Genomic DNA, 23,478 nt, shown 5'->3' with positions numbered 1-23,478 from the left:
AAGGTTATAGCCCCTGAAGCTGCAGCTTTTGCAGAGTCAAGGCCTCCACCCAGACCCTGCACACCAGCCCTTCCACACCCTCACTTTCTGCCTCCTCGTGGCCTGACTATATTTAAACACGAACAAATCACCTGTCTTTTTGGAGACAGGACTTATGGTTCAGTTTGTTAAAGTCACTGCCTTCCTTCCTTCCACAGACCTTCCGTGTCCGCTGCACCAGCTGTCTCCTGCAGGCTGTGCGCACGGCCAGTGCTATCCTGGTGGCCAGCCCCAGCGGGGCCTCCTCGTGCTGCCCTCGGCTGCCTTGGGCTCCCAGACTCTTTACCTCAGTGTTGCTCTGGGAGGTTCTTAGTCAAACCCTCCCAACTCCTCCCACGTACCCAGATCCTCTAATTTCTGAATCCTTTTCCTTTGCAGCAGAGCCCTTCCCGACAACTGCTCCCACGTCCTCTCAGAAATCACCCATGTCGCCTTCGGATCAATAAACCACACCACTCAGCACCTTTCTCAGTCACTTGGGCATCACTACAAGAGGCTGCCCTGGGTTACCTGTCATGCACTTCTGGCTTCATTTACATTTTTCTGGGCAATCCTACTGGGAAATGTGATACAGGAAATGGTATCAATCTGGTTTGGTGCTCATGAATGGAGGCCAGAAGCCACTGTAACAAGGGCTGCCTGCACGTCCTGCAAACTTACAAAAAAAGAAAAGGGAAACTTACCTTGAACCTTTGAACTGGACCAAACACCACACCCTCTAAAATGGCTGAACTTGACCAGCGCTATGACACTGAACAGGGCAACCAGTGAGCCACGGACGCGTGTGTTAAGCCAACTACCTCTACTGGTGATGATTCTTTCTAAGCAAGTTCTTTAATCCCCTTAGCTTCGTTGTGATTTTCTGCTATGCACCTCACTCTCCTCCGTCTCCTCAGAACATAGTGTGGCTTCCAGACAGTGCCCCATCTCACTGCCCTACAGTCCAGTCCGGCCTTTCACCTCTTTTTGGCGGCACCACCCACTGCATTTATCCACTCCCTTCTCTTACACCACCAGCTATCCTCTCCTTCAACCATTTAATGGACTCCACAATCTCACCAGGCCACTTTGCCAATAAGCATGCCTAGCTTTCTTCTCTCCTCTGATAAGAAACTTCAGCCTACCCAGTTTACTTGACCCACCCCGGGATGCTTACCTCTCTGATCTCACCTTCCTCCCCATAGACCCCTCCCTTGCTAGGTTCTAGGCAGTCTCTTTGTTACTCCTTGTTTTGGGTTAAATATTGTTCTCCCAAAAGTTATATTGAAACTCTAACCCCTGGTACCTGCGAATGCGGCCTTATTTGGAAATAGGGTCTTCCATGATGTAACCATGTTAGATTAGCACCATTCAGGTAGGTCCTAATCCAAGAGGACTGATGTACTCACGAGAAGAGGAGAATTTACAGACACAAATGGACATGGAGAGGAGGGTGCCACATTAGGGCACACGAGGTGGAGGCAGAGACCGAGGAAGGCATCTGAACACCAAGGGATGCCGAGCACTGGCTGCCACCACCATAAGCCAGGAACAGGCAAGGAAGAATCCTCTCCAGGGTCTAAGAAGGCAAATGACCCCACTGATACCTTGATTTGGGGCTTCTACCCTCCAGAACTGTGAAGAATAAATCCATGCTGTGTGATTAAGACGCTCAGTTACTTGGTTAGCCCTCGGGAACACACACAATCCTGATGTCTGGACAAGCACTCCCCTGGGAGAACGAGCTCCGAGGCTTTCTCTGGCCTTCCTCTGTCTCTGCTCCAATGTCTCTTCTCAGAGATGACTTTGCTGACCCCCATGTGGATGGGGGGGTCCCCCCGCCTCACCTGTCACTCTCGACCCCTTCCTCATGATGCATTTCCTCTGCGACCAGTGTCACCATGTGACAGAAAAGGGCTGTGTGTCTCTGCTTCTTCACTTGCCTCCTCCTCCTTGTCGGGGTCTATTATGCCCACTGCTGCATGACTGAGGCCCCAAACAGCCTGGAACTGCACAGCTGCTCAATGAATATCTGATGGATGCACATACGCACCAGTTCCACTTTCGCCGAGTATCAGCACACTGGGCATTTGGATGTGTCTGTGTGCTCTTTTATGGTGGCACGTGCAAATGGTTCTTTGGTTCTAACTTCCTAAAGACCAGGGGTTGAATTTACTTGTTTGCACAGTGTGTCAGCACAGAGTCTTGCAGGAAGGGTGCACTCAACTTCCCTTAGCTAACAAAAGGACATCTCGATTGAGAGATTAAAGATGGTGGCCGAGTAACAGCTTCCCTGCAACTGGGAACAGCAAGTCTGGGGAGACAAGACTCCAGGCATCTCTGGCCAGTGGGACCTGCCTATAATCATCCCTTTGAGGATACAGGGAACCAGCAAGGGACTTCTGGACCCCAAGAGGAGGACAAAAACAGTGGAAAACTAGCAAGTGGTTGCGTCTGTTCGATCAACCTAATCACGCCGGCAACCGTAAGTACAAGCAGCAGTGAGACTGCAAACTGGAAAGGCCTTACCTGTGAACTGTTTTGGTGTTCTTGGACTTGGCACTCAGTTGAACTGCCTTGGGGAGAGCTAGAGCAGGAGTGTGGAGAACTTTGGGCATTGTCTGGGGCCCCAGACTGAGCCACTGAGCTGGGCGCAGGAAGCCATTGCAAAAGAACTGCCCCGGCAAGCTCTGCCCTCAGGGTCTGAGAGCAAGGATTGGTGGGTCAAAGTAACCTACTGACTGAGCAGCCTAAAGGCGGGGGCTGAGCTGCCTTACAGCCTTAATCCTTAGGGGCAGAGTGAGACGGTTTTGGCACACTGGAGCCTTGGGCTGTTGCCCTGGGTAGAGTGCCATGACATCACAGTTCATAGCAACCTCAAACTCCTAGGCTTGGCGCTGCCCAGACCTCCAAAAGAGCTGTGCAGTGACCCCCAACTGGTGACCCGCACCTACTGGGCCTCCACATTCCCTGACCAGGAACTGCGGGAGCCACACAACCCTGCGTCCTCCCTCCTGTGTCCTCCCAGCTTCCACACTAGCCGTTCATCTGGACAGGGACTCTGGTAGCTGCATGCCCTTTGGTGCCCTCACTGCCTCTGTGCAGAGCTCTTCTCCTGGCCAGAGACTGCTGGAGCCTTGGGCTCTCTGTGCCAAAGTCACTGGGTGCCTGGCACTCCCAGAACCGTGTGCACCACCCACAGCCCTGTTGCTGGATCCGGGTGTGTCACAAACCGGAGCTGCTTCCACAACCAGAACTCCCTAGCTAGAGCAGCCCCAGAGGAACTACACGGGGTCACTCCCTACAAAGACCCAGCAACAATAGAGTGATCCCACTGGGGTCTAATCTTGGAGAGACACCTCCCCAACTCTGAGGACAGCCAGAGGCAACGGTGAAAAACAATCATGAGGTGAAATCAACAGAAAAACTCTGGCAATATGAATAATCAGAGTAGATCAACTCCCCCAAGGATCAATGGGGCAGAAACACCACAAGACCCCATGCACAAACAAATAGCTGAGATATCAGAAATTGAATTCAGGATCTGGATAGCAAATAAGATCGAATTAGAATTCCAAAAGTTATCTCAAGAATTCAACGGATTCAAAGACCAAATGACCAAAGAATTCGACACACTGAGACAAGAAGTTGCATCCCTCAAAGATCTGAGAAACACAGTAGAATCCCTCAGTAACAGAATGGAGCAAGCAGAAGAAAGGATTTCTGACATAGATGACAAAGCTTTCGAACGCTCCCAAACCCTCAAAGAAGAAGAGAAATGGAGAGCAAAAACAGACCACTCTCTCAGAGAGCTCTCAGATAATTTGAAGAAAACTAATATTCGTCTTATAGGGATCCCCGAAAGTGACGAAGTGGCTTCATATTGCACAGAGTCTCTTCTCCATGAGATTATGAAGGAGAACTTTCCAGACATGCCAAGAGATTCCAAAATTCAGATAGCAGACAGTTTCAGAACTCCAGCACGACTCAACCCAAATAAGACATCACCCAGACACATCATAATCAATTTCACTAAAGTTAATATGAAAGAGAAAATTCTGAAAGCTGCCAGACGAAAGAAAACCATTACCTACTAGGGGAAGAATATCAGAATAACTGCAGATCCCACTGCTGAAACCTTTCAAGCTAGAAGAGGATGGTCATCGACTTTTAATCTCCTAAAACAAAATAACTTTCAACCCAGGATCCTGTACCCAGCCAAACTGAGCTTCATTTATGATGGAGAAATTAAATACTTCAATGACATTCACATGTTGAAGAAATTTGCCACAACTAAACCAGCTCTCCAGGACATTCTTAGACCTATCCTCCATAAAGACCAGTGTAATTCTCCACCACAAAAGTAAACCCACCCAAAAAGTTTTTGATCAAATTCCAATTTCCACAGTCACAAAAGGATTAAAAATGTCCACCGGTCTCTCAAAAGGCTTATCAATACTCTCAATTAATATGAATGGTTTAAATTGTCCTCTAAAGAGGCATAGATTGGCGGACTGGATACAAAAACTCAAGTCAGATATCTGCTGCATCCAAGAATTGCATCTTACTTTAAAAGACAGATATAGACTCAAGGTTAAGGGATGGTCATCTATATTCCAGGCAAATGGAAAGAAGAAAAAAGCAGGCGTTGCAATCCTGCGCAGACGCAATAGGCTTTAAACCAACCAAAATAATTAAGGATAAGGATGGACACTTCATATTTGTTAAAGGTAATACTCCATATGATGAGATCTCAATTATTAATATTTATGCACCCAACCACAATGCACCTCAATTTATAAGAGAAACTCTAACAGACATGAGCAACTCGATTTCCTCCACTTCCATAGTAGTTGGAGATTTTAACACCCCCTTTAGCAGTCCTGGATAGATGCTCCAAAAAGAAGCTAAGCAAAGAAATTTTAGATTTAAACTTAACCATTCAACTTCTGGATTTAAAAGACATCTACAGAACATTTCATCCCCAAAAAACTGAATACACATTCTTCTCATCAGCCCATGGAACATACTCCAAAATCGACCACATCCTGGGCCACAAATCTAACCTCAGCAAATTTAAAAAAATAGAAATTATTCCTTGCATCTTTTCAGACCATCATGGAATAAAAGTTGAACTCAATAACAACAGGAACCTGCATACCCATACAAAAACATGGAAGCTAAACAACCTTATGCTGAAGGATATATGGGTTATAGAAAAGATTAAGAAGGAAATCACCATATTTTTGGAACAAAACAACAATCAAGACACGAATTACCAGAACCTCTGGGATACTGCAAAGGCAGTCCTAATAGGGAAATTTATAGCATTGCAAGCCTTCCTCAAGAAAACGGAAAGAGAGGAAGTTAATAACTTAATGGGACATCTCAAGCAACTGGAGAAAGAAGAAAACTTCAACCCCAAATGCAGCAGAAGAAAAGAAATAACCAAAATCAGAGCAGAATTAAATGAAATTGAAAACAAAAGAATTATACAACAGATCAATAAATCCAAAAGCTGTTTTTTTTTGAAAAGATCACTAAAATAGATAAACCTTTGGCCAAACTAACCAGGAAAAAAAGAGTAAAATCTCTAATTTCATCAATCAGAAATGGTAACGATGAAATAACAACAGACCCCTCAGAAATTCAAAAAATCCTTAACGAATACTACAAGAAACTCTACTCTCACAAATATGAAAATCTGTAAGAAATTGACCAATACCTGGAAGCACACCACCTACCAAGACTTAGCCAGAACGAAGTGGAAATGTTGAACAGGCCTATATCAAGTTCTGAAATAGCATCGACTATACAAAATCTCCCTAAAAAGAAAAGCCAAGGACCAGATTGCTTTACGTCAGAATTCTACCAAACATTTAAAGAAGAACTAGTACCTATACTACTAAACCTCTTCCACAATATAGAAAAAGAAGAAATTTTACCAGCACATTCTACGAAGCAAACATCACCTTGATCCCCAAACCAGGGAAACACCCAACAAGAAAAGAAAATTATAGACCAATATCACTAATGAATATAGATGCTAAAATACTCAATAACATCCTAACAAACAGAATCCAACAACACATCAAAAAAATTATACACCATGACTAAGTCGGATTTATCCCAGGCTCTCAAGGCTGGTTCAATATACGTAAATCTATAAATGTAATTCAATACATAAACAAACTTAAAAATAAAGACCACATGATTCTTTCAATTGATGCAGAAAAAGCTTTTGATAATATCCAGCATCCTTTCATGATCAGAGCACTTAAGAAAATTGGTATAGAAGGGACATTTCTTAAACTAATAGAGGCCATCTACAGCAAACCCACAGCCAATATCGTATTGAATGGAGTTAAATTGAAATCATTTCCAGTTAGATCAGGAACCAGGCAAGGTTGCCCATTGTCTCCATTGCTCTTTAACATTGTAATGGAAGTTTTAGCCATTGCAATTAGGGAAGAAAAGGCGATCAAGGGTATCCAGATAGGGTCAGAAGAGATCAAACTTTCACTCTTTGCAGATCATATGATGGTATATCTGGAAAACACTAGGGATTCTACTAGAAAACTTTTGAAGTGATCAAGGAATATAGCAATGTCTCAGGCTACAAAATCAACACCCATAAATCTGTAGCCTTTATATATACCAACAATAAGCAAGCCGAACAAACACTCAAGGACTCTATTCCTTTCACAGTAGTGCCAAAGAAGATGAAATATTTGGGAGTATACCTAACAAAGGACGTGAAAGATCTCTACAAAAAGAACTATGAAACTCTAAGAAAAGAAATAGCTGAAGATGTTAACAGATGGAAAAACATACCATGCTCATGGCTGGGAAGAATCAACATTGTTAAAATGTCCATACTGTCCAAAGCAATATATAATTTTAATGCAATTCCTATTAAAGCTCCATTGTCATACTTTAAAGATCTTGAAAAAATAATACTTCGTTTTATATGGAATCAGAAAAAGCCTCGAATAGCCAAAACATTACTGAGCAATAAAAACAAAGCAGGAGGAATCACGCTACCAGACCTGAGACTGTACTATAAATCCATAGTGATCAAAACAGCATGGTACTGGCACAAAAGCAGAGAAGTAGATGTCTGGAACAGAATAGAGAACCAAGAGATGGATCCAGCTACTTACCATTATTTGATCTTTGACAAGCCAATTAAAAACATTCAGTGGGGAAAAGATTCCTTATTTAACAAATGGTACTGGGTAAACTGACTGGCAACCTGTAGAAGATTGAAACTGGACCCACACCTTTCACCATTAACTAAGATAGACTCTCACTGGATAAAAGATTTAAACTTAAGACATGAAACTATAAAAATACTTGAAGAAAGTGCAGGGAAAACTCTTGAAGGAATCGGCCTGGGTGAATATTTTATGAGGAGGACTCCCCAGGCAATTGAAGCAGTATCAAAAATACACTACTGGGACCTGATCAAACTAAAAAGCAGATGCACAGCCAAGAACATAGTAAGTAAAGCAAGCAGACAGCCCTCAGAATGGGAGAAAATATTTGCAGGTCATACCTCCCATAAAGGTCTAATAACCAGAATCCACAGAGAACTCAAACGTATTAACAAGAAAAGAACACATGACCCCATCTCAGGGTGGGCAAGGGACTTGAAGAGAAACTTCTGTTAGGAAGACCGATGCACAATCTACAAACACATGAAAGAAAGCTCATCATCCTTAATCATCAGAGAAATGCAAATCAAAAGTACTCTGAGATATCACCTAACCCAAGAGTAGCCCACATAACAAAATCCCAAAACCAGAAATGTTGGCGTGGATGTGGAGGAAAGGGCACACTTCTACACTGCTGGTGGGAATGCACACTAATACGTTCCTTCTGGAATGATGTTTGGAGAATACTTAGAGACCTAAAAATAGACCTGCCATTCGATCCTATAATTCCTTTACTAGGTTTATACCCAGAAGACCAAAAGTCACAGTATAACAAAGACATCTGTACCAGAATGTTTATTGCAGCCCAATTCATAATTGCTAAGTCATGGAAGAAGCCCAAGTGCCCATCGACCCACGAATGGACTAGTAAATTGTGGTACATGTATACCATGGAATACTATGCAGCCTTAAAGAAAGATGGAGACTTTACCTCTTTCATGTTTACATGGATGGAGCTGGAACATATTCTTCTTAGCAAAGTATCTCAGGAATGGAAGAAAAAGTATCCAATGTACTCATAGCCCTACTATGAAACTAAATTATAGCTTTCACATGAAGACTATAACCCAACTATAGCACAAGACTATGGGGAAAGGGCCAAGGAAGGGGAAGGGAGGGGGGAGGTTTTGGTGGAGGGAGGGTAATGGATGGGGCCACATCTATGGTGCATCTTAGAATGGGTACAGGCGATTGCACTAATGTACACAGCTATGATTTAACAATAAAAAAAAAGAAAAAAAAGGACATCTCAAAAACAGCAATGACAAACGACACAATATTCTGACTATAACACTATGAGATTGGGTTTACGTCTAACTGTTAGGAAGAGATTTCCTTAATTTATGCTTGTAACATGCTAATAATAACTGATGTTCCCTCACTCCATCCGTGTTTTCTCTGCAGTGATCTGCAGTCTCCATACTATTTTATAGTCTGGGACACTGAGGCTCAGAGAGCTGAACCAACTTGCTCAAGGTCATGGAGCTAGAAGGTAGTATACAGCCAAGGTTCAGATGTAGGAGCCTGGCTCCAGAGCCTTGCTACAAGCTCGGTAGTATACTGTCTACGGATACCTAACAACTAAATATATGCTCTTTTCCCTAAAATGTGGAACAATTTGTGATGAAGAAAAGACAAGAAATGATTCAAAGGTAATCAAGTGAAAAGATGAATAGCGCCTTCTCTGGAACTATATGAGGTAGAAAGAACCAAGAATAAAAAAGAAATTATGAGGCACATTAAGTGCAGTAGACAGGAATAAGTATCAATTATTTTAAATGTGAAAAGTCTGAAATTTTTCTGAATAAAATAAAAATTATAGGGGAGGAGAAAAGTATATATATTTTTATTCACCAAAATTAATTTCTATGTTCTAGATAAACACATATAATGCCAATTAATTAATATAAATGATACAAATACATTGGAACTATATGGACACAGACACACAGACACCTATACAAATAGAAAACTCTAAAGGACCCACATCCTTAAATGTGATCCCTCTCCCATCAGGTCTTAAATGGGTACGCCTTAAGGTATATTTTTTCTGGCAACTTTTGATTTAAAATTCAGTGTAGTCATCAGCCTACTAACACAATGCAAGCTATGGATATACTGTTTTGTTTTTCCTGCTCAAACTGAAAATTCCATTTCTTTAAAATCAAAAATTCATTATAGGAGTTTGGATGATGAGGTAATTGGAAAGAGTTTGTTGATAGGAAAATAAAATCAACATTGGTTTCCTGGGGCAACTGTTTTTGTCTTAGGACTGTGTACGTTTACTGTATAAGACTACAAACACTTAGGTTGCATATTTGACAGCTAAAGCTAATTTTTCATATAATAAGAAGTGATCAGGTCAAAACCTTAAACTAAATCTTCATTTCTGTTACAAAGAAATGAATCCAAGTCAATCTTCCCTCTCATGTAAGATCAGTTAAAAGTTCAAGTTTTTAAAACAAGGCTTGCTGTTTAACTGAATGGTTTTATGTTTAAATAAAAATACATCTTTAAATCATTTAAATGTGTGAAATTGTTATTGATTTAAATTTTTATTACATTTAATTTATTAATTTATAATAAAATTATAAAAATTAAAGGAATCTGTCACTTGAAAATATACAAATACTTCTTAATTTCTAAGCAATGCATTGTGTTGAATGCCATCGAATAGTGTACACATGCATACATGTTCCCTCTTGTCAGACTGTCCAGGTGTGTAAGGTGCCACCTGAATGTTGACCCTCATGTGGCCATGGGAAGAGATGGGGGGAACAGGAGGGAAGAGCATTATTAAACTAAACTCCTTATAATCCATGAAAGGCACTTAGTATTATCCCCAGATCAATGGCATTATTAATCTTAACTTCCTTAACTGAGGAGGAACTTCCAAAAAGAATGAAGAAAAGATTTGTAAAACTTTTAGGCATCTCCTGAAAGACGGTGTAGCCCATCCACCTGAGAGAGCTTCCAAGTCTGAACAATTTCTCTATCTAAAGCTTAGTCTACTGTGACATTCCCAACGTTTTGGAGACAGCATAGTTGGCTGACGTTGTTCAGGTATTATTGGGCAGGAGGACCAAGCTATGTATCAGATATTCCCCAGCCCATGAGAAGAAACCTCAGACACTGGCTGTGTATTTGTGGCAATCACTCAGAGCCTCCCTTATCCCGTCTTCCTCCATGCTCTTAAAATTTTCAACTGATCTTCTTCTGATCTTATCTCAATCTGGCTCTGAATTATCTCCTACCCCAATTTTTGGACACTCACTGGACTTCAAAGTATTTATAACTCAATGTCCTATGGTAGATTGGGGCACGTGGTGGGAGGCAAACTCTACTTTAGTCCCTGGAGCTGCCCAGTGAGACTCTCCCAGCCTCTGCCTTCAGTTCTGCCTCACCGCCAGGAGGGGACTTAGGAGACTGACTGTCTCAGCCCATGTTATCTAGACCAGTAAGAAAAGTTAGGGATGGGACAGGGCTCTCATCTCCTGATTTATGGAAGTGGATGCTCAGCTTTGTACCTATAAAGTCCAGCATCATTTTGAAAAAAACTGAATTTCTTGGCTTCATTATTTGAAACTGTACAGAGCACAGTAATAAGGAATGCAAAAGGCATGATTTATGACCCTGTGCATACAGAAGATTTAATTCTGCCTTTTGCTCAATGGCCTATCCATTGTGTGAGCAAAGTCAATACCAATAATGAAATGTGGACTGAAGGGCTAAATCAGTTCAATAAAATGCAACAGAAAGACTGGAGGACTGAGTAAATTTAGAAAGGCTAGTGCCTGCAAGATTAGTATTTGGACAAGAGGTAATTACAAGAATCAATACCTGTGTATGAAAACACGACAGGCAGCCATCCGTCACAAAAGGAGAACCAATTACCAATGCTTTGGGTCCTGACTTAGGACGAGAGAGAGAAATAGGTCTGCACAGAATCCACGTCGGAGTTTCTGTGTGTATGTGAGCATGTGTGCATCTGCAGACGTACGCCTCCCTCTGCGCCTGGAGGAGGGGAGAGAGCGAGGGAAACTCTGCAACATCCACTGTGTATGTTTTTTAGGCCTTTTGTACTTTCCCTGTCCCTCTGGCTAACACTTAATAATTTTGATCTCATTTTGTCAATTTGGGACCAGGGTGCGCCCTCAGTCTTATATGACCCTTCCCTTCCTTCTCATCCGGGCTCGCAGGACCCGAGGAGTATTATCAAGGGCCAGGCAGTGTTCGCAGGCTTTAGGAGGTGGTGTTGAGAGCTGCCATGGATAACGGGGTCTGCTGCTCCAAGTGCCAACGTTTGGGGGACACTCTAAACAGTGAGAGGTGATATAGGCAACTTTGATGACACTCACATCAAAATAACAAAACAAATACACATACACATGCACACACAAACACAGGCAGACACACAGGTACACACAGAGACGTATACACATGGGTACACACTGACAAACACTCACACACGGGCACAGATGCATACTCAAACGGTAACTTTGTGTCTTTACTATGTTCCAGGCCAAAAATAAAGTGGATGAGAATTTCTAAGCAGTTTGTATACATTAAATCAGTTATCCCCACTAAGACTCTACAAAGAAGGTATCAGCATCTCTATTTCAAGGACAAAAAAGGAGGCTCCAGAGGACAATCGACTGGTTCAAAGTGACCCAGGTGGTGAGCAGGGATGCCGGCCTCAGAAGCTCAGCTGTCTGACACAGGGCACGTGCCGGTCCCCTTCTACGTGGCCTCTCATTCTCTGGCGTAGGGCCCTGGGGGCAGTTCTGATGTAGACTCAAACAGGTCTGTGGCTGGTGTTGGGTGGCATCATTGTAACTGAAAAGTCTCAAGGCCAGTTCATGGGGCATCAATAAGGATCCAGTCAGGCCAGTGAGTTCAAATCCTCTGGGCCACGATACCTGAACTGCCAGATCAGGGGACCCCTTATAATGAGTGGTTCAACTGCATTTCTTGATATTTGACTTCCGATAGCTTTTCAGCCTCACCTGGTCCCATTCCCTTTCCGCCCCACATCTGAGCAAGCTGATAAGGAAGCCTGGTGGTCCCTCCTATTGTTACCAGCAGGTGGTTCCTACTCCCAAAGGCCCTGTCCACGTGGGAGAACCCACTTCCTACCAACCATAAAAACCTGAAGCCAGTTTTCCTTCCCCAAGCTCTCGAGCATCATTAGACCTGCCTGGAAGCCACTGTAGTCAGCCCCAGACCTGCCTGGGAGCCACCGTGCTCACCCCCGAGAGCCTCACTGCGTGAGAACCACAACTCGGCATACTCTTTTGGTGTGGGAGTGACCGCAGCAGTCTTCACGTCAGAACCAAAGTGTGGGTGACAGCAGATCCCACTTTAGGGGGTGCCTGTATCAAACCATGCCAATGATAGAATGATATACTTTCATGACCTTAAGAGAAATCTTCAAAGTGTTCATTCTCAAAAACTGTTATGTGGTCCCCTAATTGGAAATCTGCCCTTCATTTTGCACAGACATTTTATTTTCTGTTAGAAACAGAGAATGGTTAAGATAAACTTCCACTGGGGACAGGAGTGACATAATTTTAATGTGTTTTTAGGTCATTTTAACAGTTGGTATTCTTTCACATTTTAGATTTTTTCTTACATGGACATTATTTTTCTGTATCTATACACCGATGCTATCGACATTTGGGGCTAGATGACTTGGCCCTCTGGTGGGCACCCTGCTTCACAGGATGTTTTGCAGCATCCCTGGTCTCTACCCAGTAAATGAAAGTGGCACCACCACAGTCACTGCCACCTGGGACAAGCAAAGCTGTCTCTGGGTGTCCAATGTGCCTTGGGGACAAAATCACACCTGATTGATCACCATGGTTCTATATTCATTCCACAAAAAATATGGCTTTCTTGATAAAAATGAGCATGGGCCAGGTCCTTGCTATCCCTGAGGAAAAAATGGAAAAAAGATGAAAAATCCCCTAGACTATATCCACCCCAGTGCAAGTAAGCAGAATCTATAATAAATTGCAATTATATCTTCAAATCACTTCCTTCCATCCTTAAACGAATTTAGATTCATCCTCAAAATTGCTTACATACTATGAAGATGACTTGTTATAGTTTATGAAATCTGTTTTTAAAAAATTTGATTACTCAGCTGCTTATATGCAAATGCTTGTCCCGTCTTAAAAAAATATATATCAATTAGCTGTGCTGACCACAGTTATTCTCCAGAAATATCACACACTGTGATGTATACCCTTTATGGCATTCCAAAAATACACAGCACGCTAACAATTATTTACCTGATGGACAAAATAGTCTTCTTAGTGGGGCACATAGATCTATTATGTGTAATATAAGTAGTTATACATAGTATATCCACCACTACTTCTGTAAATGGCTCCACACACTTGGTTATAACACAAAATCAGTTTATTGCCTACATTATCCATCCTAGCAGTGAGTTCTCCAAGAAGGTCATAGCATATGTGGACTATAAACATTTTTTGCATATAATTTGAGGAGATAACAATTGACGCTTTGTGTTTCTTTAGGATCTAGGGGAAGAGATGATTCCGAGATAGAATTGGGAAGAGGAGGACAGATGACACCCAAAGTACAGCAGGTGACAAGCCAGCCTCTGTTGACACTGGCAGGTGTTGCTGGCCCTCTGTCCCTCAGCATTCACACATCAGGAGAAAAGAATGAAGAATGATACACAGGCACGCTGATTAATTAGATGAAAGTACTACGTTTGAGTCATAAATATGGATCGAAATTAAAAGACTACTACTTTATTTTTCCTCTTCATTGTACCCTTCAACATTAAAAAAATATAAGTGCTTACGAATCTGACAGTATTCATTTGAGAATCCAAGTGGCACTTACCTCAGCTTTAATTTTATTGTCTCCAAAACAGAGGTGTTGTAAATAGGCTGCCGCATTAGACTGGACCGAAGGAAACTGATGTTGCAACATCTGAATCACTTCAGGCAGTTCTGGGTCTCTCCACCCAAATTCTCTGAACAAAAGGAAGGAAAATGTGAGAGAGATCTCCGACCACGCTGTTAACACACCATTAGCTCATTTAGGAAACGCACTTCCCCAGCTACAAGGCAATACGTCTTGGTTAGTTTTTCTCACACGTGGATCCATTTAAAACAGGATGTTGAAGAGATTTCCTTGAGCAAATACAATAGTTTTTAAGTATATACATATATTATACATTGATTATATATGCAGATAATCTTAAAAATGTCAACTAAAGTTACATGTTTATGAAGCTGATGAAAAATAACTTCAAATGGCACATGATTTTATTAACATATACAGTTTTCATTTAGGCTTAAGTGGATTATTTATAGTCATATTTATTTTAACATATTATTTCAACGGTCTGATTTAAACACTATATTCAGTTCAATTATCAGACAAGAAAAAGTACAACTGGAAGGGTCTAATCCAATATGTTGATAGCATTATTATTTTTATTATCATTGTTATTTTTATAATCTTTTCTTCAAATATAGACAGATTCGCTACAAGAGTCTCTGGGGATAAATGTATAGCGACATGATGACTTTGTAAAGGGAAAGAACTTATTTAAAGAGCTAGTCTTATTAATAAATTTTACGCATTGTCCCTTTTTTTTTGTCCTGTCTTCTCCTTTTCATATGTGAGCTACTCTTGAGAAACCAGTTGTCCATTTAATCTTAAGAAATATGCGCTAAAATATTTAAGTCCATTTTAAAACAGATGCTTGACTGTACAATTATGCAAGTGAATATTCTATTACAGAATCCTTCAGCACAAACAGATAGACCAAGCTGCCAACAGGGCCAACTGCGATTCTATCCCTGTACCAGGGAGCCAATTTTTAACTGAGAAATAAAAAGGCAACCTCAGAGACCACAGGCAAAAACTTCACCCCATAAGTTACAAAAGGGTTTATGTATCTGAAGGACACAGCAGAAGAGAAATGAGATGGCTTTGCAGCAATCACCCTCTATCTCCAGTGACACAACTCAAAGGCATACAAAGTTTCCTCGTAGATTCTAACCTCTTCTCTTTATCTTTTCTTTATCGCAACTGGTAGAGGTTGTCGAGCAAACCTTGAAACAGGTTGATTCTTCCTTTACAGCAACTGAATGCCATACAGCTACATGAAGTAGGACACTCTCAAAGTGGCTTAGTTTTTATTGGAAAGATAAAGCATTCAATGTAATGAGCATTAAGTATTTCACTAATTTACGTATGATTTTAGGCAGCTATGGACACTTTCTCTAAAAGACGTATAGTAAAATAATACATTTGCTAAGAAACATACCTAAGTGATGGCTAATATTGGAGAAACTATTGAATCCTTCTTGGCTATGTGATCACAGCAGAAAACAATTAGAGGTTTTAAAATGTGAAGGCTGTTTTTTCTTTTTAATTTAATTTCCTTTTGTTGCATGATTCTAAACCTCGTCTGCAACATTGAGATAGCACAGGGCTTCTTACAGAAGTAAGCCCTCTAGAATTACATTCTTTATACAAATTAAATCAGAATCTACTGAATACCTGTAAATTAAAATTAGAAGTGAGAAGACATGGGAATGGCTAAAATGGATTCAGGTGAGCCCATGGTTTTAGAAAGTGATTAGTAAAGAATTCATTTCAGTCTATTTTATTAACCAGATTGTAATTGCTCTATTAGGCAATAGCCTATACGACATATATCAACAGCACCTTTTGAACAAGAGCTCTAGGGAACAGACTCAGGGGCCCTTTGCATATATGTGTGTGTGTGAGTGTGTGTGTGTGCGCATTTACACATGTGCACTGCCTTCCTAAACTTAGACTGGAGGAGTTAACATCCCAGAGAATCACGGGTCCAGGAGGAATCTCAGCTCCTAATTCACAGGTCAAAACACGGGTGATTGCCAGCTCTATCCTCTCCCCCACCCCCAACCTCTGGAGTCCCAGGCGCCCCCTCCGTCCTCATCTCTCCCTCCTAGCCCTAGTTCCTCACCCTTCACTGGCTGCCTCTGTCAGTCTCCTTGACCTCCCACTGACCACTCTTCCCTCTCAAGTTACCAAACGGTCACAGACAAGCAAACTTGACTGTGCTACTTGCTGTTTCACACACCTCAGTGGCTCCCACTGTCCTTGGGAAAGAATCTAGGATACTCCTGCAGCCCCCGTGCTCGGCCAGCTCCCCACGGACCTCAGTCTCTCCAGCCTCTGCCCCTGCTTCCTGGCCTGCCTGGCACAGTGGCCTCTCACTCAAATTCAGGCCTCTGGGAGCAGTTTTTGACTTCCTTGGCCAGTGCCTTGTGGTGATGACACAGTCATGATGTGGGCCATGACTGGTGACTGTCTCTCCCCACTCTGGGAAGCTAGAGTCACAAATCTTTTGGTCATCTTTGTTACTTGGCCCATAAAACAACTCCTTGCACATAATAGATGCCATGTAAAGGTGCCTGGAAAGAATGATGGAAGAAAGGAGCAAATGAAGGAAGGAAGGGGTTGGAAAGGAGGCGTTTGCACTTCCACTGGTGATTTTTGGAAAAGCGAGGGTCCTTGCTCCCCTTGACTGGTTTATTCCTAGAACACCCACCCCAACACGGGAACATACCCCCACCACACACACAGTCATGAGTCATTCTCCACGCTGCTATCCTGAGCAGTCTTCTCTGTCCATTGATCAGATCTTCTATACTACAATGGTCTCCCATTCCCCAGGGCCCTCTCGCTGCCCTGTGACAGATACCTGTGAGGGGGAACATTCATGGGGGTCACTCTGGGGCAGAGTGAAGGGGGACAAGGGAGGAAAAGCTGAGATCACAAAGCAGATCAGATCAGAAAACAAAACTGAGTCAGTGCTCAAAATGACTCCCTGGTGCCTCCGCCTTTAGCCAGCATCCCAGGCGCTGGGTTGGAGGTGGTTGCATCTCCAGGCAGTCAGTTCTGAGTTACTCTACTTCTTCCTGGGCACTTGGCCAGGGCAGCAGTTACCCTCTCAGAAAATACTGATGTTTTCAAATGTTCTCCTTTCAAACTTCACAAAACAGATGCTAAGGGAGCACCTTCCAGCAAAATGTTTGGGGGAATGACTAATGTCCAAGTCTCTGTTTCCAGAACAGTTGTGTTTCGTTGAGATGAGATTCTGTTTTGGAACTTTTTGCTGCTCATGGAGATACACCACAGAGAAACAGCAAGAGGGCTGGAGAAAATAACCTGTCCAGCTCACTTCGGTCAGAATTCAGATATCAGTTTCTTCACACAAGGTCTTAATCTGTAAGGACAAGGAGTAACCTGAGAGAGAAAACAGCTCTGGAAGGACAGATGTGGGGAAGGGAACAGCACCAGCCATATGGGGTCATAAGAAAGGTCCTTCTTCAGGAAAGCTGAGCCATTCAGGGTGCCTAGGGCATGGCTGCAGGGCGGCGGGGCCACCTGGGGCTCAGGGAGAGCTGGAGATGGGACTCCAAAGCAAGTTTGGGATGAAACAATGGAATGTCTTTCATTCAAAAACAAAAAGTCTGGACTTAGTTTATGGGTATAAAGAAAGGAATATAAGGAAACTTAGATCTGTTTAGACTTACAGAACAGGCAGAATAATCATCTCCAGTAATAAGGGGAGCACACACTAAATGTCAGTTGTCAAGGTTCCCTAGTCACACACGACATGTCTTCAATCCTCAGCAAACCCTATGTAGTTTATTTTCATTGTATAGGGGAAGAAACTTAGAGGGGTCACACACTTAACTGGTGGAGCTGAAACTCCAGCAGTCTGCTTCCAAATCCCTAAACTCGGCCAGGTACCTAAGCTGCCTACTGTAATCATGCTCTTTATATATGGCTACAACAGTGACTTTTTAAAGTACAATGTCTAAAACATATTGAAACAGTGTTTCCTAGAGGACCACTGGCAATGACTGAAGTTAGTGGGCAGAGGCCAGGGGGCTGCTGAACATCTTCCAGCTCATAGGACAGTTCAGCAATTATTGGTTGCTGAAGGTCATCAGAGCCAGGGTTGACAAGGCCTGGCCTCAACCTGGCCTGTGTTTGATCACTTTTGTTGAATAAACCTACTATAAATATTTCCTTCCTTGATTACTGTAGTAGAATGAGCACAGGATTCGGCATCAGAATAACTGGCAAGGAGTTCAAACTTGAACATCTTGCTTTGTTTTTTCATCTCTGTGGTCCCTAACCCTGGGCTTTGGACCATTACCTGCCTGTAGCCTGCCAGGAACAGGGCTGCCCAGCAGGAGGTGAATGGCGGGTGAGTAAGTGAAGTTTCCCCTGTATTCACCGCTGCTTCCCACGGCTACCATCACACCCCAGCGCTGCCTTCTGTCAGAGCAGCAACAGCGTTGGATTCTCACCATGAGCATGAACCCTGGTGTAAGCTGATGCGAGGGACCTGGGCTGTCTCCTTATGAGATGCACTGCCTGAGGATCTGCAGTGGAGCTGAGAGGATGAGTCTAGCACTGGGGAGTGGCTGCAAATACAGCTTACCGTTAGCAGAGAGATTTGACGGCACAGAGACCACACTAAATCAGCTGCTTAGGGGGTGCATATCGCAACCATCACCCCAACCCTGGTCCCTGGAAAAATTGTCTTCTATGAAACCAGTTCCTGGTGCCAAAAAGGATGGGGACCAATACTTTATCCCATAAATATAGGACAGTGCCTTTGTTTCTGAGTTTCTTAGTTTTTATTGGCCTTGGTTTCACTGGATCTGATACAGAGACTATTACCACCGATTTCCTGATATTTCTTTCTAAATGACAATGTAAAATAATATACGTGAAAGTCCTTAGTACGCTATGAAGAGCTGGATATATTCTAGTAGTGGTTATTTTAATCCTGCTATAAGAAATGTGTTTTTCTCTAAAATTTATGTAGTACTACTTAATTTCTTAAAACCTCATAACCTTTTACTGATATGTATTAATTTGGACATTATATTCATTAATAAAACTAGAAGTGTAAAGAGAGACACTGCTTTAGCGTATATTAAATTTGCTCTTCTGTAACAATGTCCTTTCTCCCTCTTTCAGAGGCAGTGTGGTACCGTGGGCAGCGTTCTCTGGACGCAGCCAGGCGTGGTTCACTTCCTGCTCCACCATGGCGTCTCTGCAGGCTTTGCCTCAGGCCGGAGTCTCTGCTGGCTGGCAGGGAGCTGTTCAGGGAAGAGACACACCCTGAGCCCGTCCATCATGTTGAGATAATAATTCCTACCTTGGAATGTTGTTGGGAGGATTAGAAATAACACATGTGAACCCCTTAGAGCAAGACTTGGCACACAGAGTGGGCCTTCTAGAAATGTCAGGCATTACCATAACTAGATGAAGAACAGAAGAATAAAAATAACAACCGTCTATAATTTCCTACAGAAGCCAAACTCATAACTCCCATTTGTTACTGGGCTTCACTTTAGAAATGTTAATGTAGCTGGAGAATATGTAAATGTAACCTTTTCTCCATTAAAACGTGTCACATAGACGCCAATATTGTGACTGAATCCTCACTCTTATATGGACTATCTGAGTTGTTAAAATCACGGCGCTGTTCACAGAGCTAAATAGCAAACAGTCTGAAATTCATCACTGTGTGCTACTGGCACCAAAACCAAAGACTTAATGCACTGTCAAAACATTTGATCTGGTTTCTCCATTGAAAACAGTCCTAGGACGACCAGAAGCCTCATGGATTTAGAAATATGATTTTCAGCACAGCTTTGTGTAGGGGATACGGCTCACGTTGACTGCAATCCAAACAATTTCCATGGAGAGCAGGGCATTAGTGACATGTATGAAAATCTCCATCGTTTATAAACTTTTGAACTCTAGAAGCCGTAAAGACCATATTGCCTTTGACTTTTATGTCCAGAGCCATGAGCAGGCTGTTTTGTTTTCATTTGGCCTTGTTGATGGAGTTGAGATGGGTGCTGCCATGGCTGTCATAATAAAGTTAGGCGTTATTAATGACAACTTGGAGATACTTAATCCTCGTTGAACAAAGGAAATTTATCCAGTGACAACCACATGAAAATATTAAGATCTTAATCCCCATTCCTGGGCAGTCTGTAACCAAAACCAAAAAGCTGCTCTCTACAACGACCACACTTAAACAAACAAACAAACCACAAACAAAACATTGCTTTCATATAAACAGTAGAACTAGTATTATGACTGTCTGGAAAGCAAGCTCAATGGTTACATAGTTTTCAGAAAGAAATGGCTTCCTCCAAACTTGACATGTTGAGAAAAATAAAAATAATTCCCAAACTGCACCGTAAGTGATAATGCCTCAAGGTGGCTTGTGGACTCGGTCTCATGATGGTGCAACCACGGACTCCATAGAGACGCACTCAGCCCACAGGGGCAAAGGATGCTCTGGGACCACCCACCATGTGGCTATTCCCTCCGTCCCTCCAGTCAGAAGATCCCCATCTCACATGAAAATTGTATTGTTAGCTATCCTCATCTCTTTGACAAAGACAAACCATATAGGATGACGTGATAAACCAGAATGAAAAATCAAGTACCCGAAATAGAACTCAAATGTTGCAAATGTAAGCATCTGTATATTTGCTTCAAGTTCAGCTTCCTCACAAGTAGCTTTGCCAACATGAGAGGAATTAATAGAGGATAGAAGGGGCTATTGCTGTTGGTTGAGTGAAAGGACAGAATCCCCTCTGGGAAAGCTGGGAAAGTCTGTAACTGCCCCAACATTTGCGGTCAGTCTCTAGTTAGGACATCGTGGGAGGCTGAATAACGGCCCCCAGTGTCATCCAGGTCCTAATTCTTGGAACCTGTGCATGTGGCCTTAGATGGAAAATGGACTGTGCAGATGGGATTGAGCATCTTGAGATGGGAGACTGTCCAGCAGGCCCTAAATACCATCACAGTTGTTCTTAGAAGAGAGGGGCAGAGGGAAATCTGACGCATAACAAGGCGATGTAACACTCAAGCACCAGGTTACCCTGCGAAGGACAGAAGAAGAGGCTGTGAGCCAAGAAATTGAAGAAGTGCAGGTCCACAAGTTGCAAAGGCAAGGGAACAGGGAGCATGGAATTATAGACTTTGTCTGTGAAACAACGAACCTGATTTTAGACTTCTGGTCTCCAGAACTGTAAGAGAATAAATGTGGGCTGTTTTAATCCACCAGGTCTGTGTTAATTTGTGATAGCAGCTGCAGGAAATGTAAGCCAAAGCCCACATGACCCCAGAACATGGCCCTGGTAAGCCTAGAAGGGCCCATCCCTCTGGCCAAGCAGGTGGAGGAGCTGCTGGGCATATTCCAAGAGGTACCACCCTTAATTCCAGTGCCGAGAGTCTTGGGTGTGACTTCTGATTATCAGGCCGACTCTTCCATTGATTCACAGACTTCCTGACTACCTTATTTGTCTAGTTGGATTTGCAGCTTTCCTGACCTTCAGCTTATTTCAGCAGGGCCTAGAAGCCCTGGCTTCTTGCTGTGTTCCTGCAGCCTGGCTGGCTGTCTGCTGTGTGTTAAGTTTCAGCCATGAGCTCACGTGTTCCCCCACCAATGTTCACTGGGTGGCCACTGTCTGTATGGCCAGTGGAGATATGGAGCAAAGGTTCCTGTCTTTGGGTAAGTTCCTGCAAATGATAATTGGTAATTAATCTTTAAGAGAGTAAAATCCAGTATTTGCTAGGGGTAGTGAGTAGGATGTGGAAGAGTGTCTCTCCAAATGCACGTCCTCTTCAAACCTGCAGGGTCACCTAGCTTAGAAATAGGGTCTCTTAATATGAAGGACGTAAAGTCTCCATTTTTTTTAATGGCTAAATAGTATTCCATGGTATACATATACCACAGCTTCTTAATCCATTCCTGGGTTGGTGGGCATTTAGGCTGTTTCCACATTTTGGTGATTGTAAATTGAGCTGCAATAAACAGTCTAGTACAAGTGTCCTTATGATAAAAGGATTTTTTTCCTTCTGGGTAGATGCCCAGTAATGGGATTGCAGGATCGAATGGGAGGTCTAGCTTGAGTGCTTTGAGGTTTCTCCATACTTCCTTCCAGAAAGGTTGTACTAGTTTGCAGTCCCACCAGCAGTGTAAAAGTGTTCCCTTCTCTCCACATCCACGCCAGCATCTGCAGTTTTGAGATTTTGTGGAAGTGGAAGACATTATTCTTAGTAAAGCATCACGAGAATGGAGAAGCATGAATCCTATGTACTCAATTTTGATATGAGGACAATTAATGACAATTAAGGCTATGTGGGGGGAGGAAAAGCAGAAAGAGGGATGGAGGGAGGGGAGTGGGGCCTTGGTGTGTGTCACACTTTATGGGGGCAAGACATGATTGCAAGAGGGACTTTACCTAACAATTGCAATCAGTGTAACCTGGCTTATTGTACCCTCAATGAATCCCCAACAATAAAAAAAAAAAAAAAGAAATAGGGTCTCTGTGCGTGTAACTGGGTAAGGACTGAGATGGGATCGCACTGAATTTGGGTGTCCCCTAAGCCTAGAGAATGCTCTAATAGAGACAGAAAAGACACAGATATGAAGAGCAGGCGATGAGAAGACGGAAGCAGAGACTTCAGTGACACATCTACAGGCCAAACCCCAGAACTGAGGAGGCAGGGGACGGATCCCCCTCGGAGCCTCTGGAAGAGCTAGCACCGCCCTCCCGGATCCAGGCTTCTGACCTCCTGAACTCAGAGAGAGTAGAGTCCCGGTGTGCTTGCCGCTCTTCCGTGGAGCTTTGTCATGCCCACCCCAGGAAACTCACAAAGCTGATGGGAAAATAAAGCATAGAGACAGAGAATGCCAGTGTGTCTGTGTACGTGTGCGTGACAGTGCGTTTGTGTGAGTGTGTATGGGTTTTGTGTGTGTGAGTGTGTATGTGTGTGTGAGAGTGTGTCTATGTGTGAGAGTGTGTGTGTCTGCATGTCTGTGTGTGTGAGTGTGAGTGTGTGTCTGTGTGTGTGTGTGGGGGGGGCACAGGTCTTAGAATAAGCATAGTGGCCAGGGAAGACTCTTCAGAGAAGATGACACTGTAGCCCACTTGAATTTGTGCTGGGTGGAGGGAACATTCCAGAAAAAGGGAGTGATAAGATCCTGAGGGACGAGTGTGCTTGACAGGTCGGAAGAGAGGTGAGAAGGCCAGAGGGTGAAGTGGGGTGAGTCCAGGGCCCTACTGGGAGATGCCACAGGGGCGCAGGTTGCCAGGATGTGGCTGTCACAGGCCTGTGGCTTCTGCTGCAAGGAGGATGAGGAAGG

The 23,478-nt window shown here is 43.1% G+C and overlaps 1 protein-coding gene across 3 annotated transcripts in view; it reads right to left on the bottom strand.

The window, feature by feature from the left end:
- The window catches only part of CTNND2 (catenin delta 2), a 943,962-nt gene that overhangs the window by 288,344 nt on the left and 632,140 nt on the right, over positions 1-23,478 (bottom strand). For all 3 annotated transcript variants that reach the window (XM_053592980.1, XM_053592979.1, XM_053592981.1), the window contains one exon: positions 14,115-14,247. In XM_053592980.1, coding sequence (XP_053448955.1) covers positions 14,115-14,247 — 133 coding nt within the window. The remainder of the gene's footprint in view (positions 1-14,114; positions 14,248-23,478) is intronic.

This window comes from Nycticebus coucang, chromosome 1, assembly GCF_027406575.1.
Source record: "Nycticebus coucang isolate mNycCou1 chromosome 1, mNycCou1.pri, whole genome shotgun sequence".
Lineage (NCBI taxonomy): Eukaryota > Metazoa > Chordata > Mammalia > Primates > Lorisidae > Nycticebus > Nycticebus coucang.
Note: the sequence above shows the minus strand (reverse complement) of the source record. Positions and strands in the feature narration are given on the sequence as shown.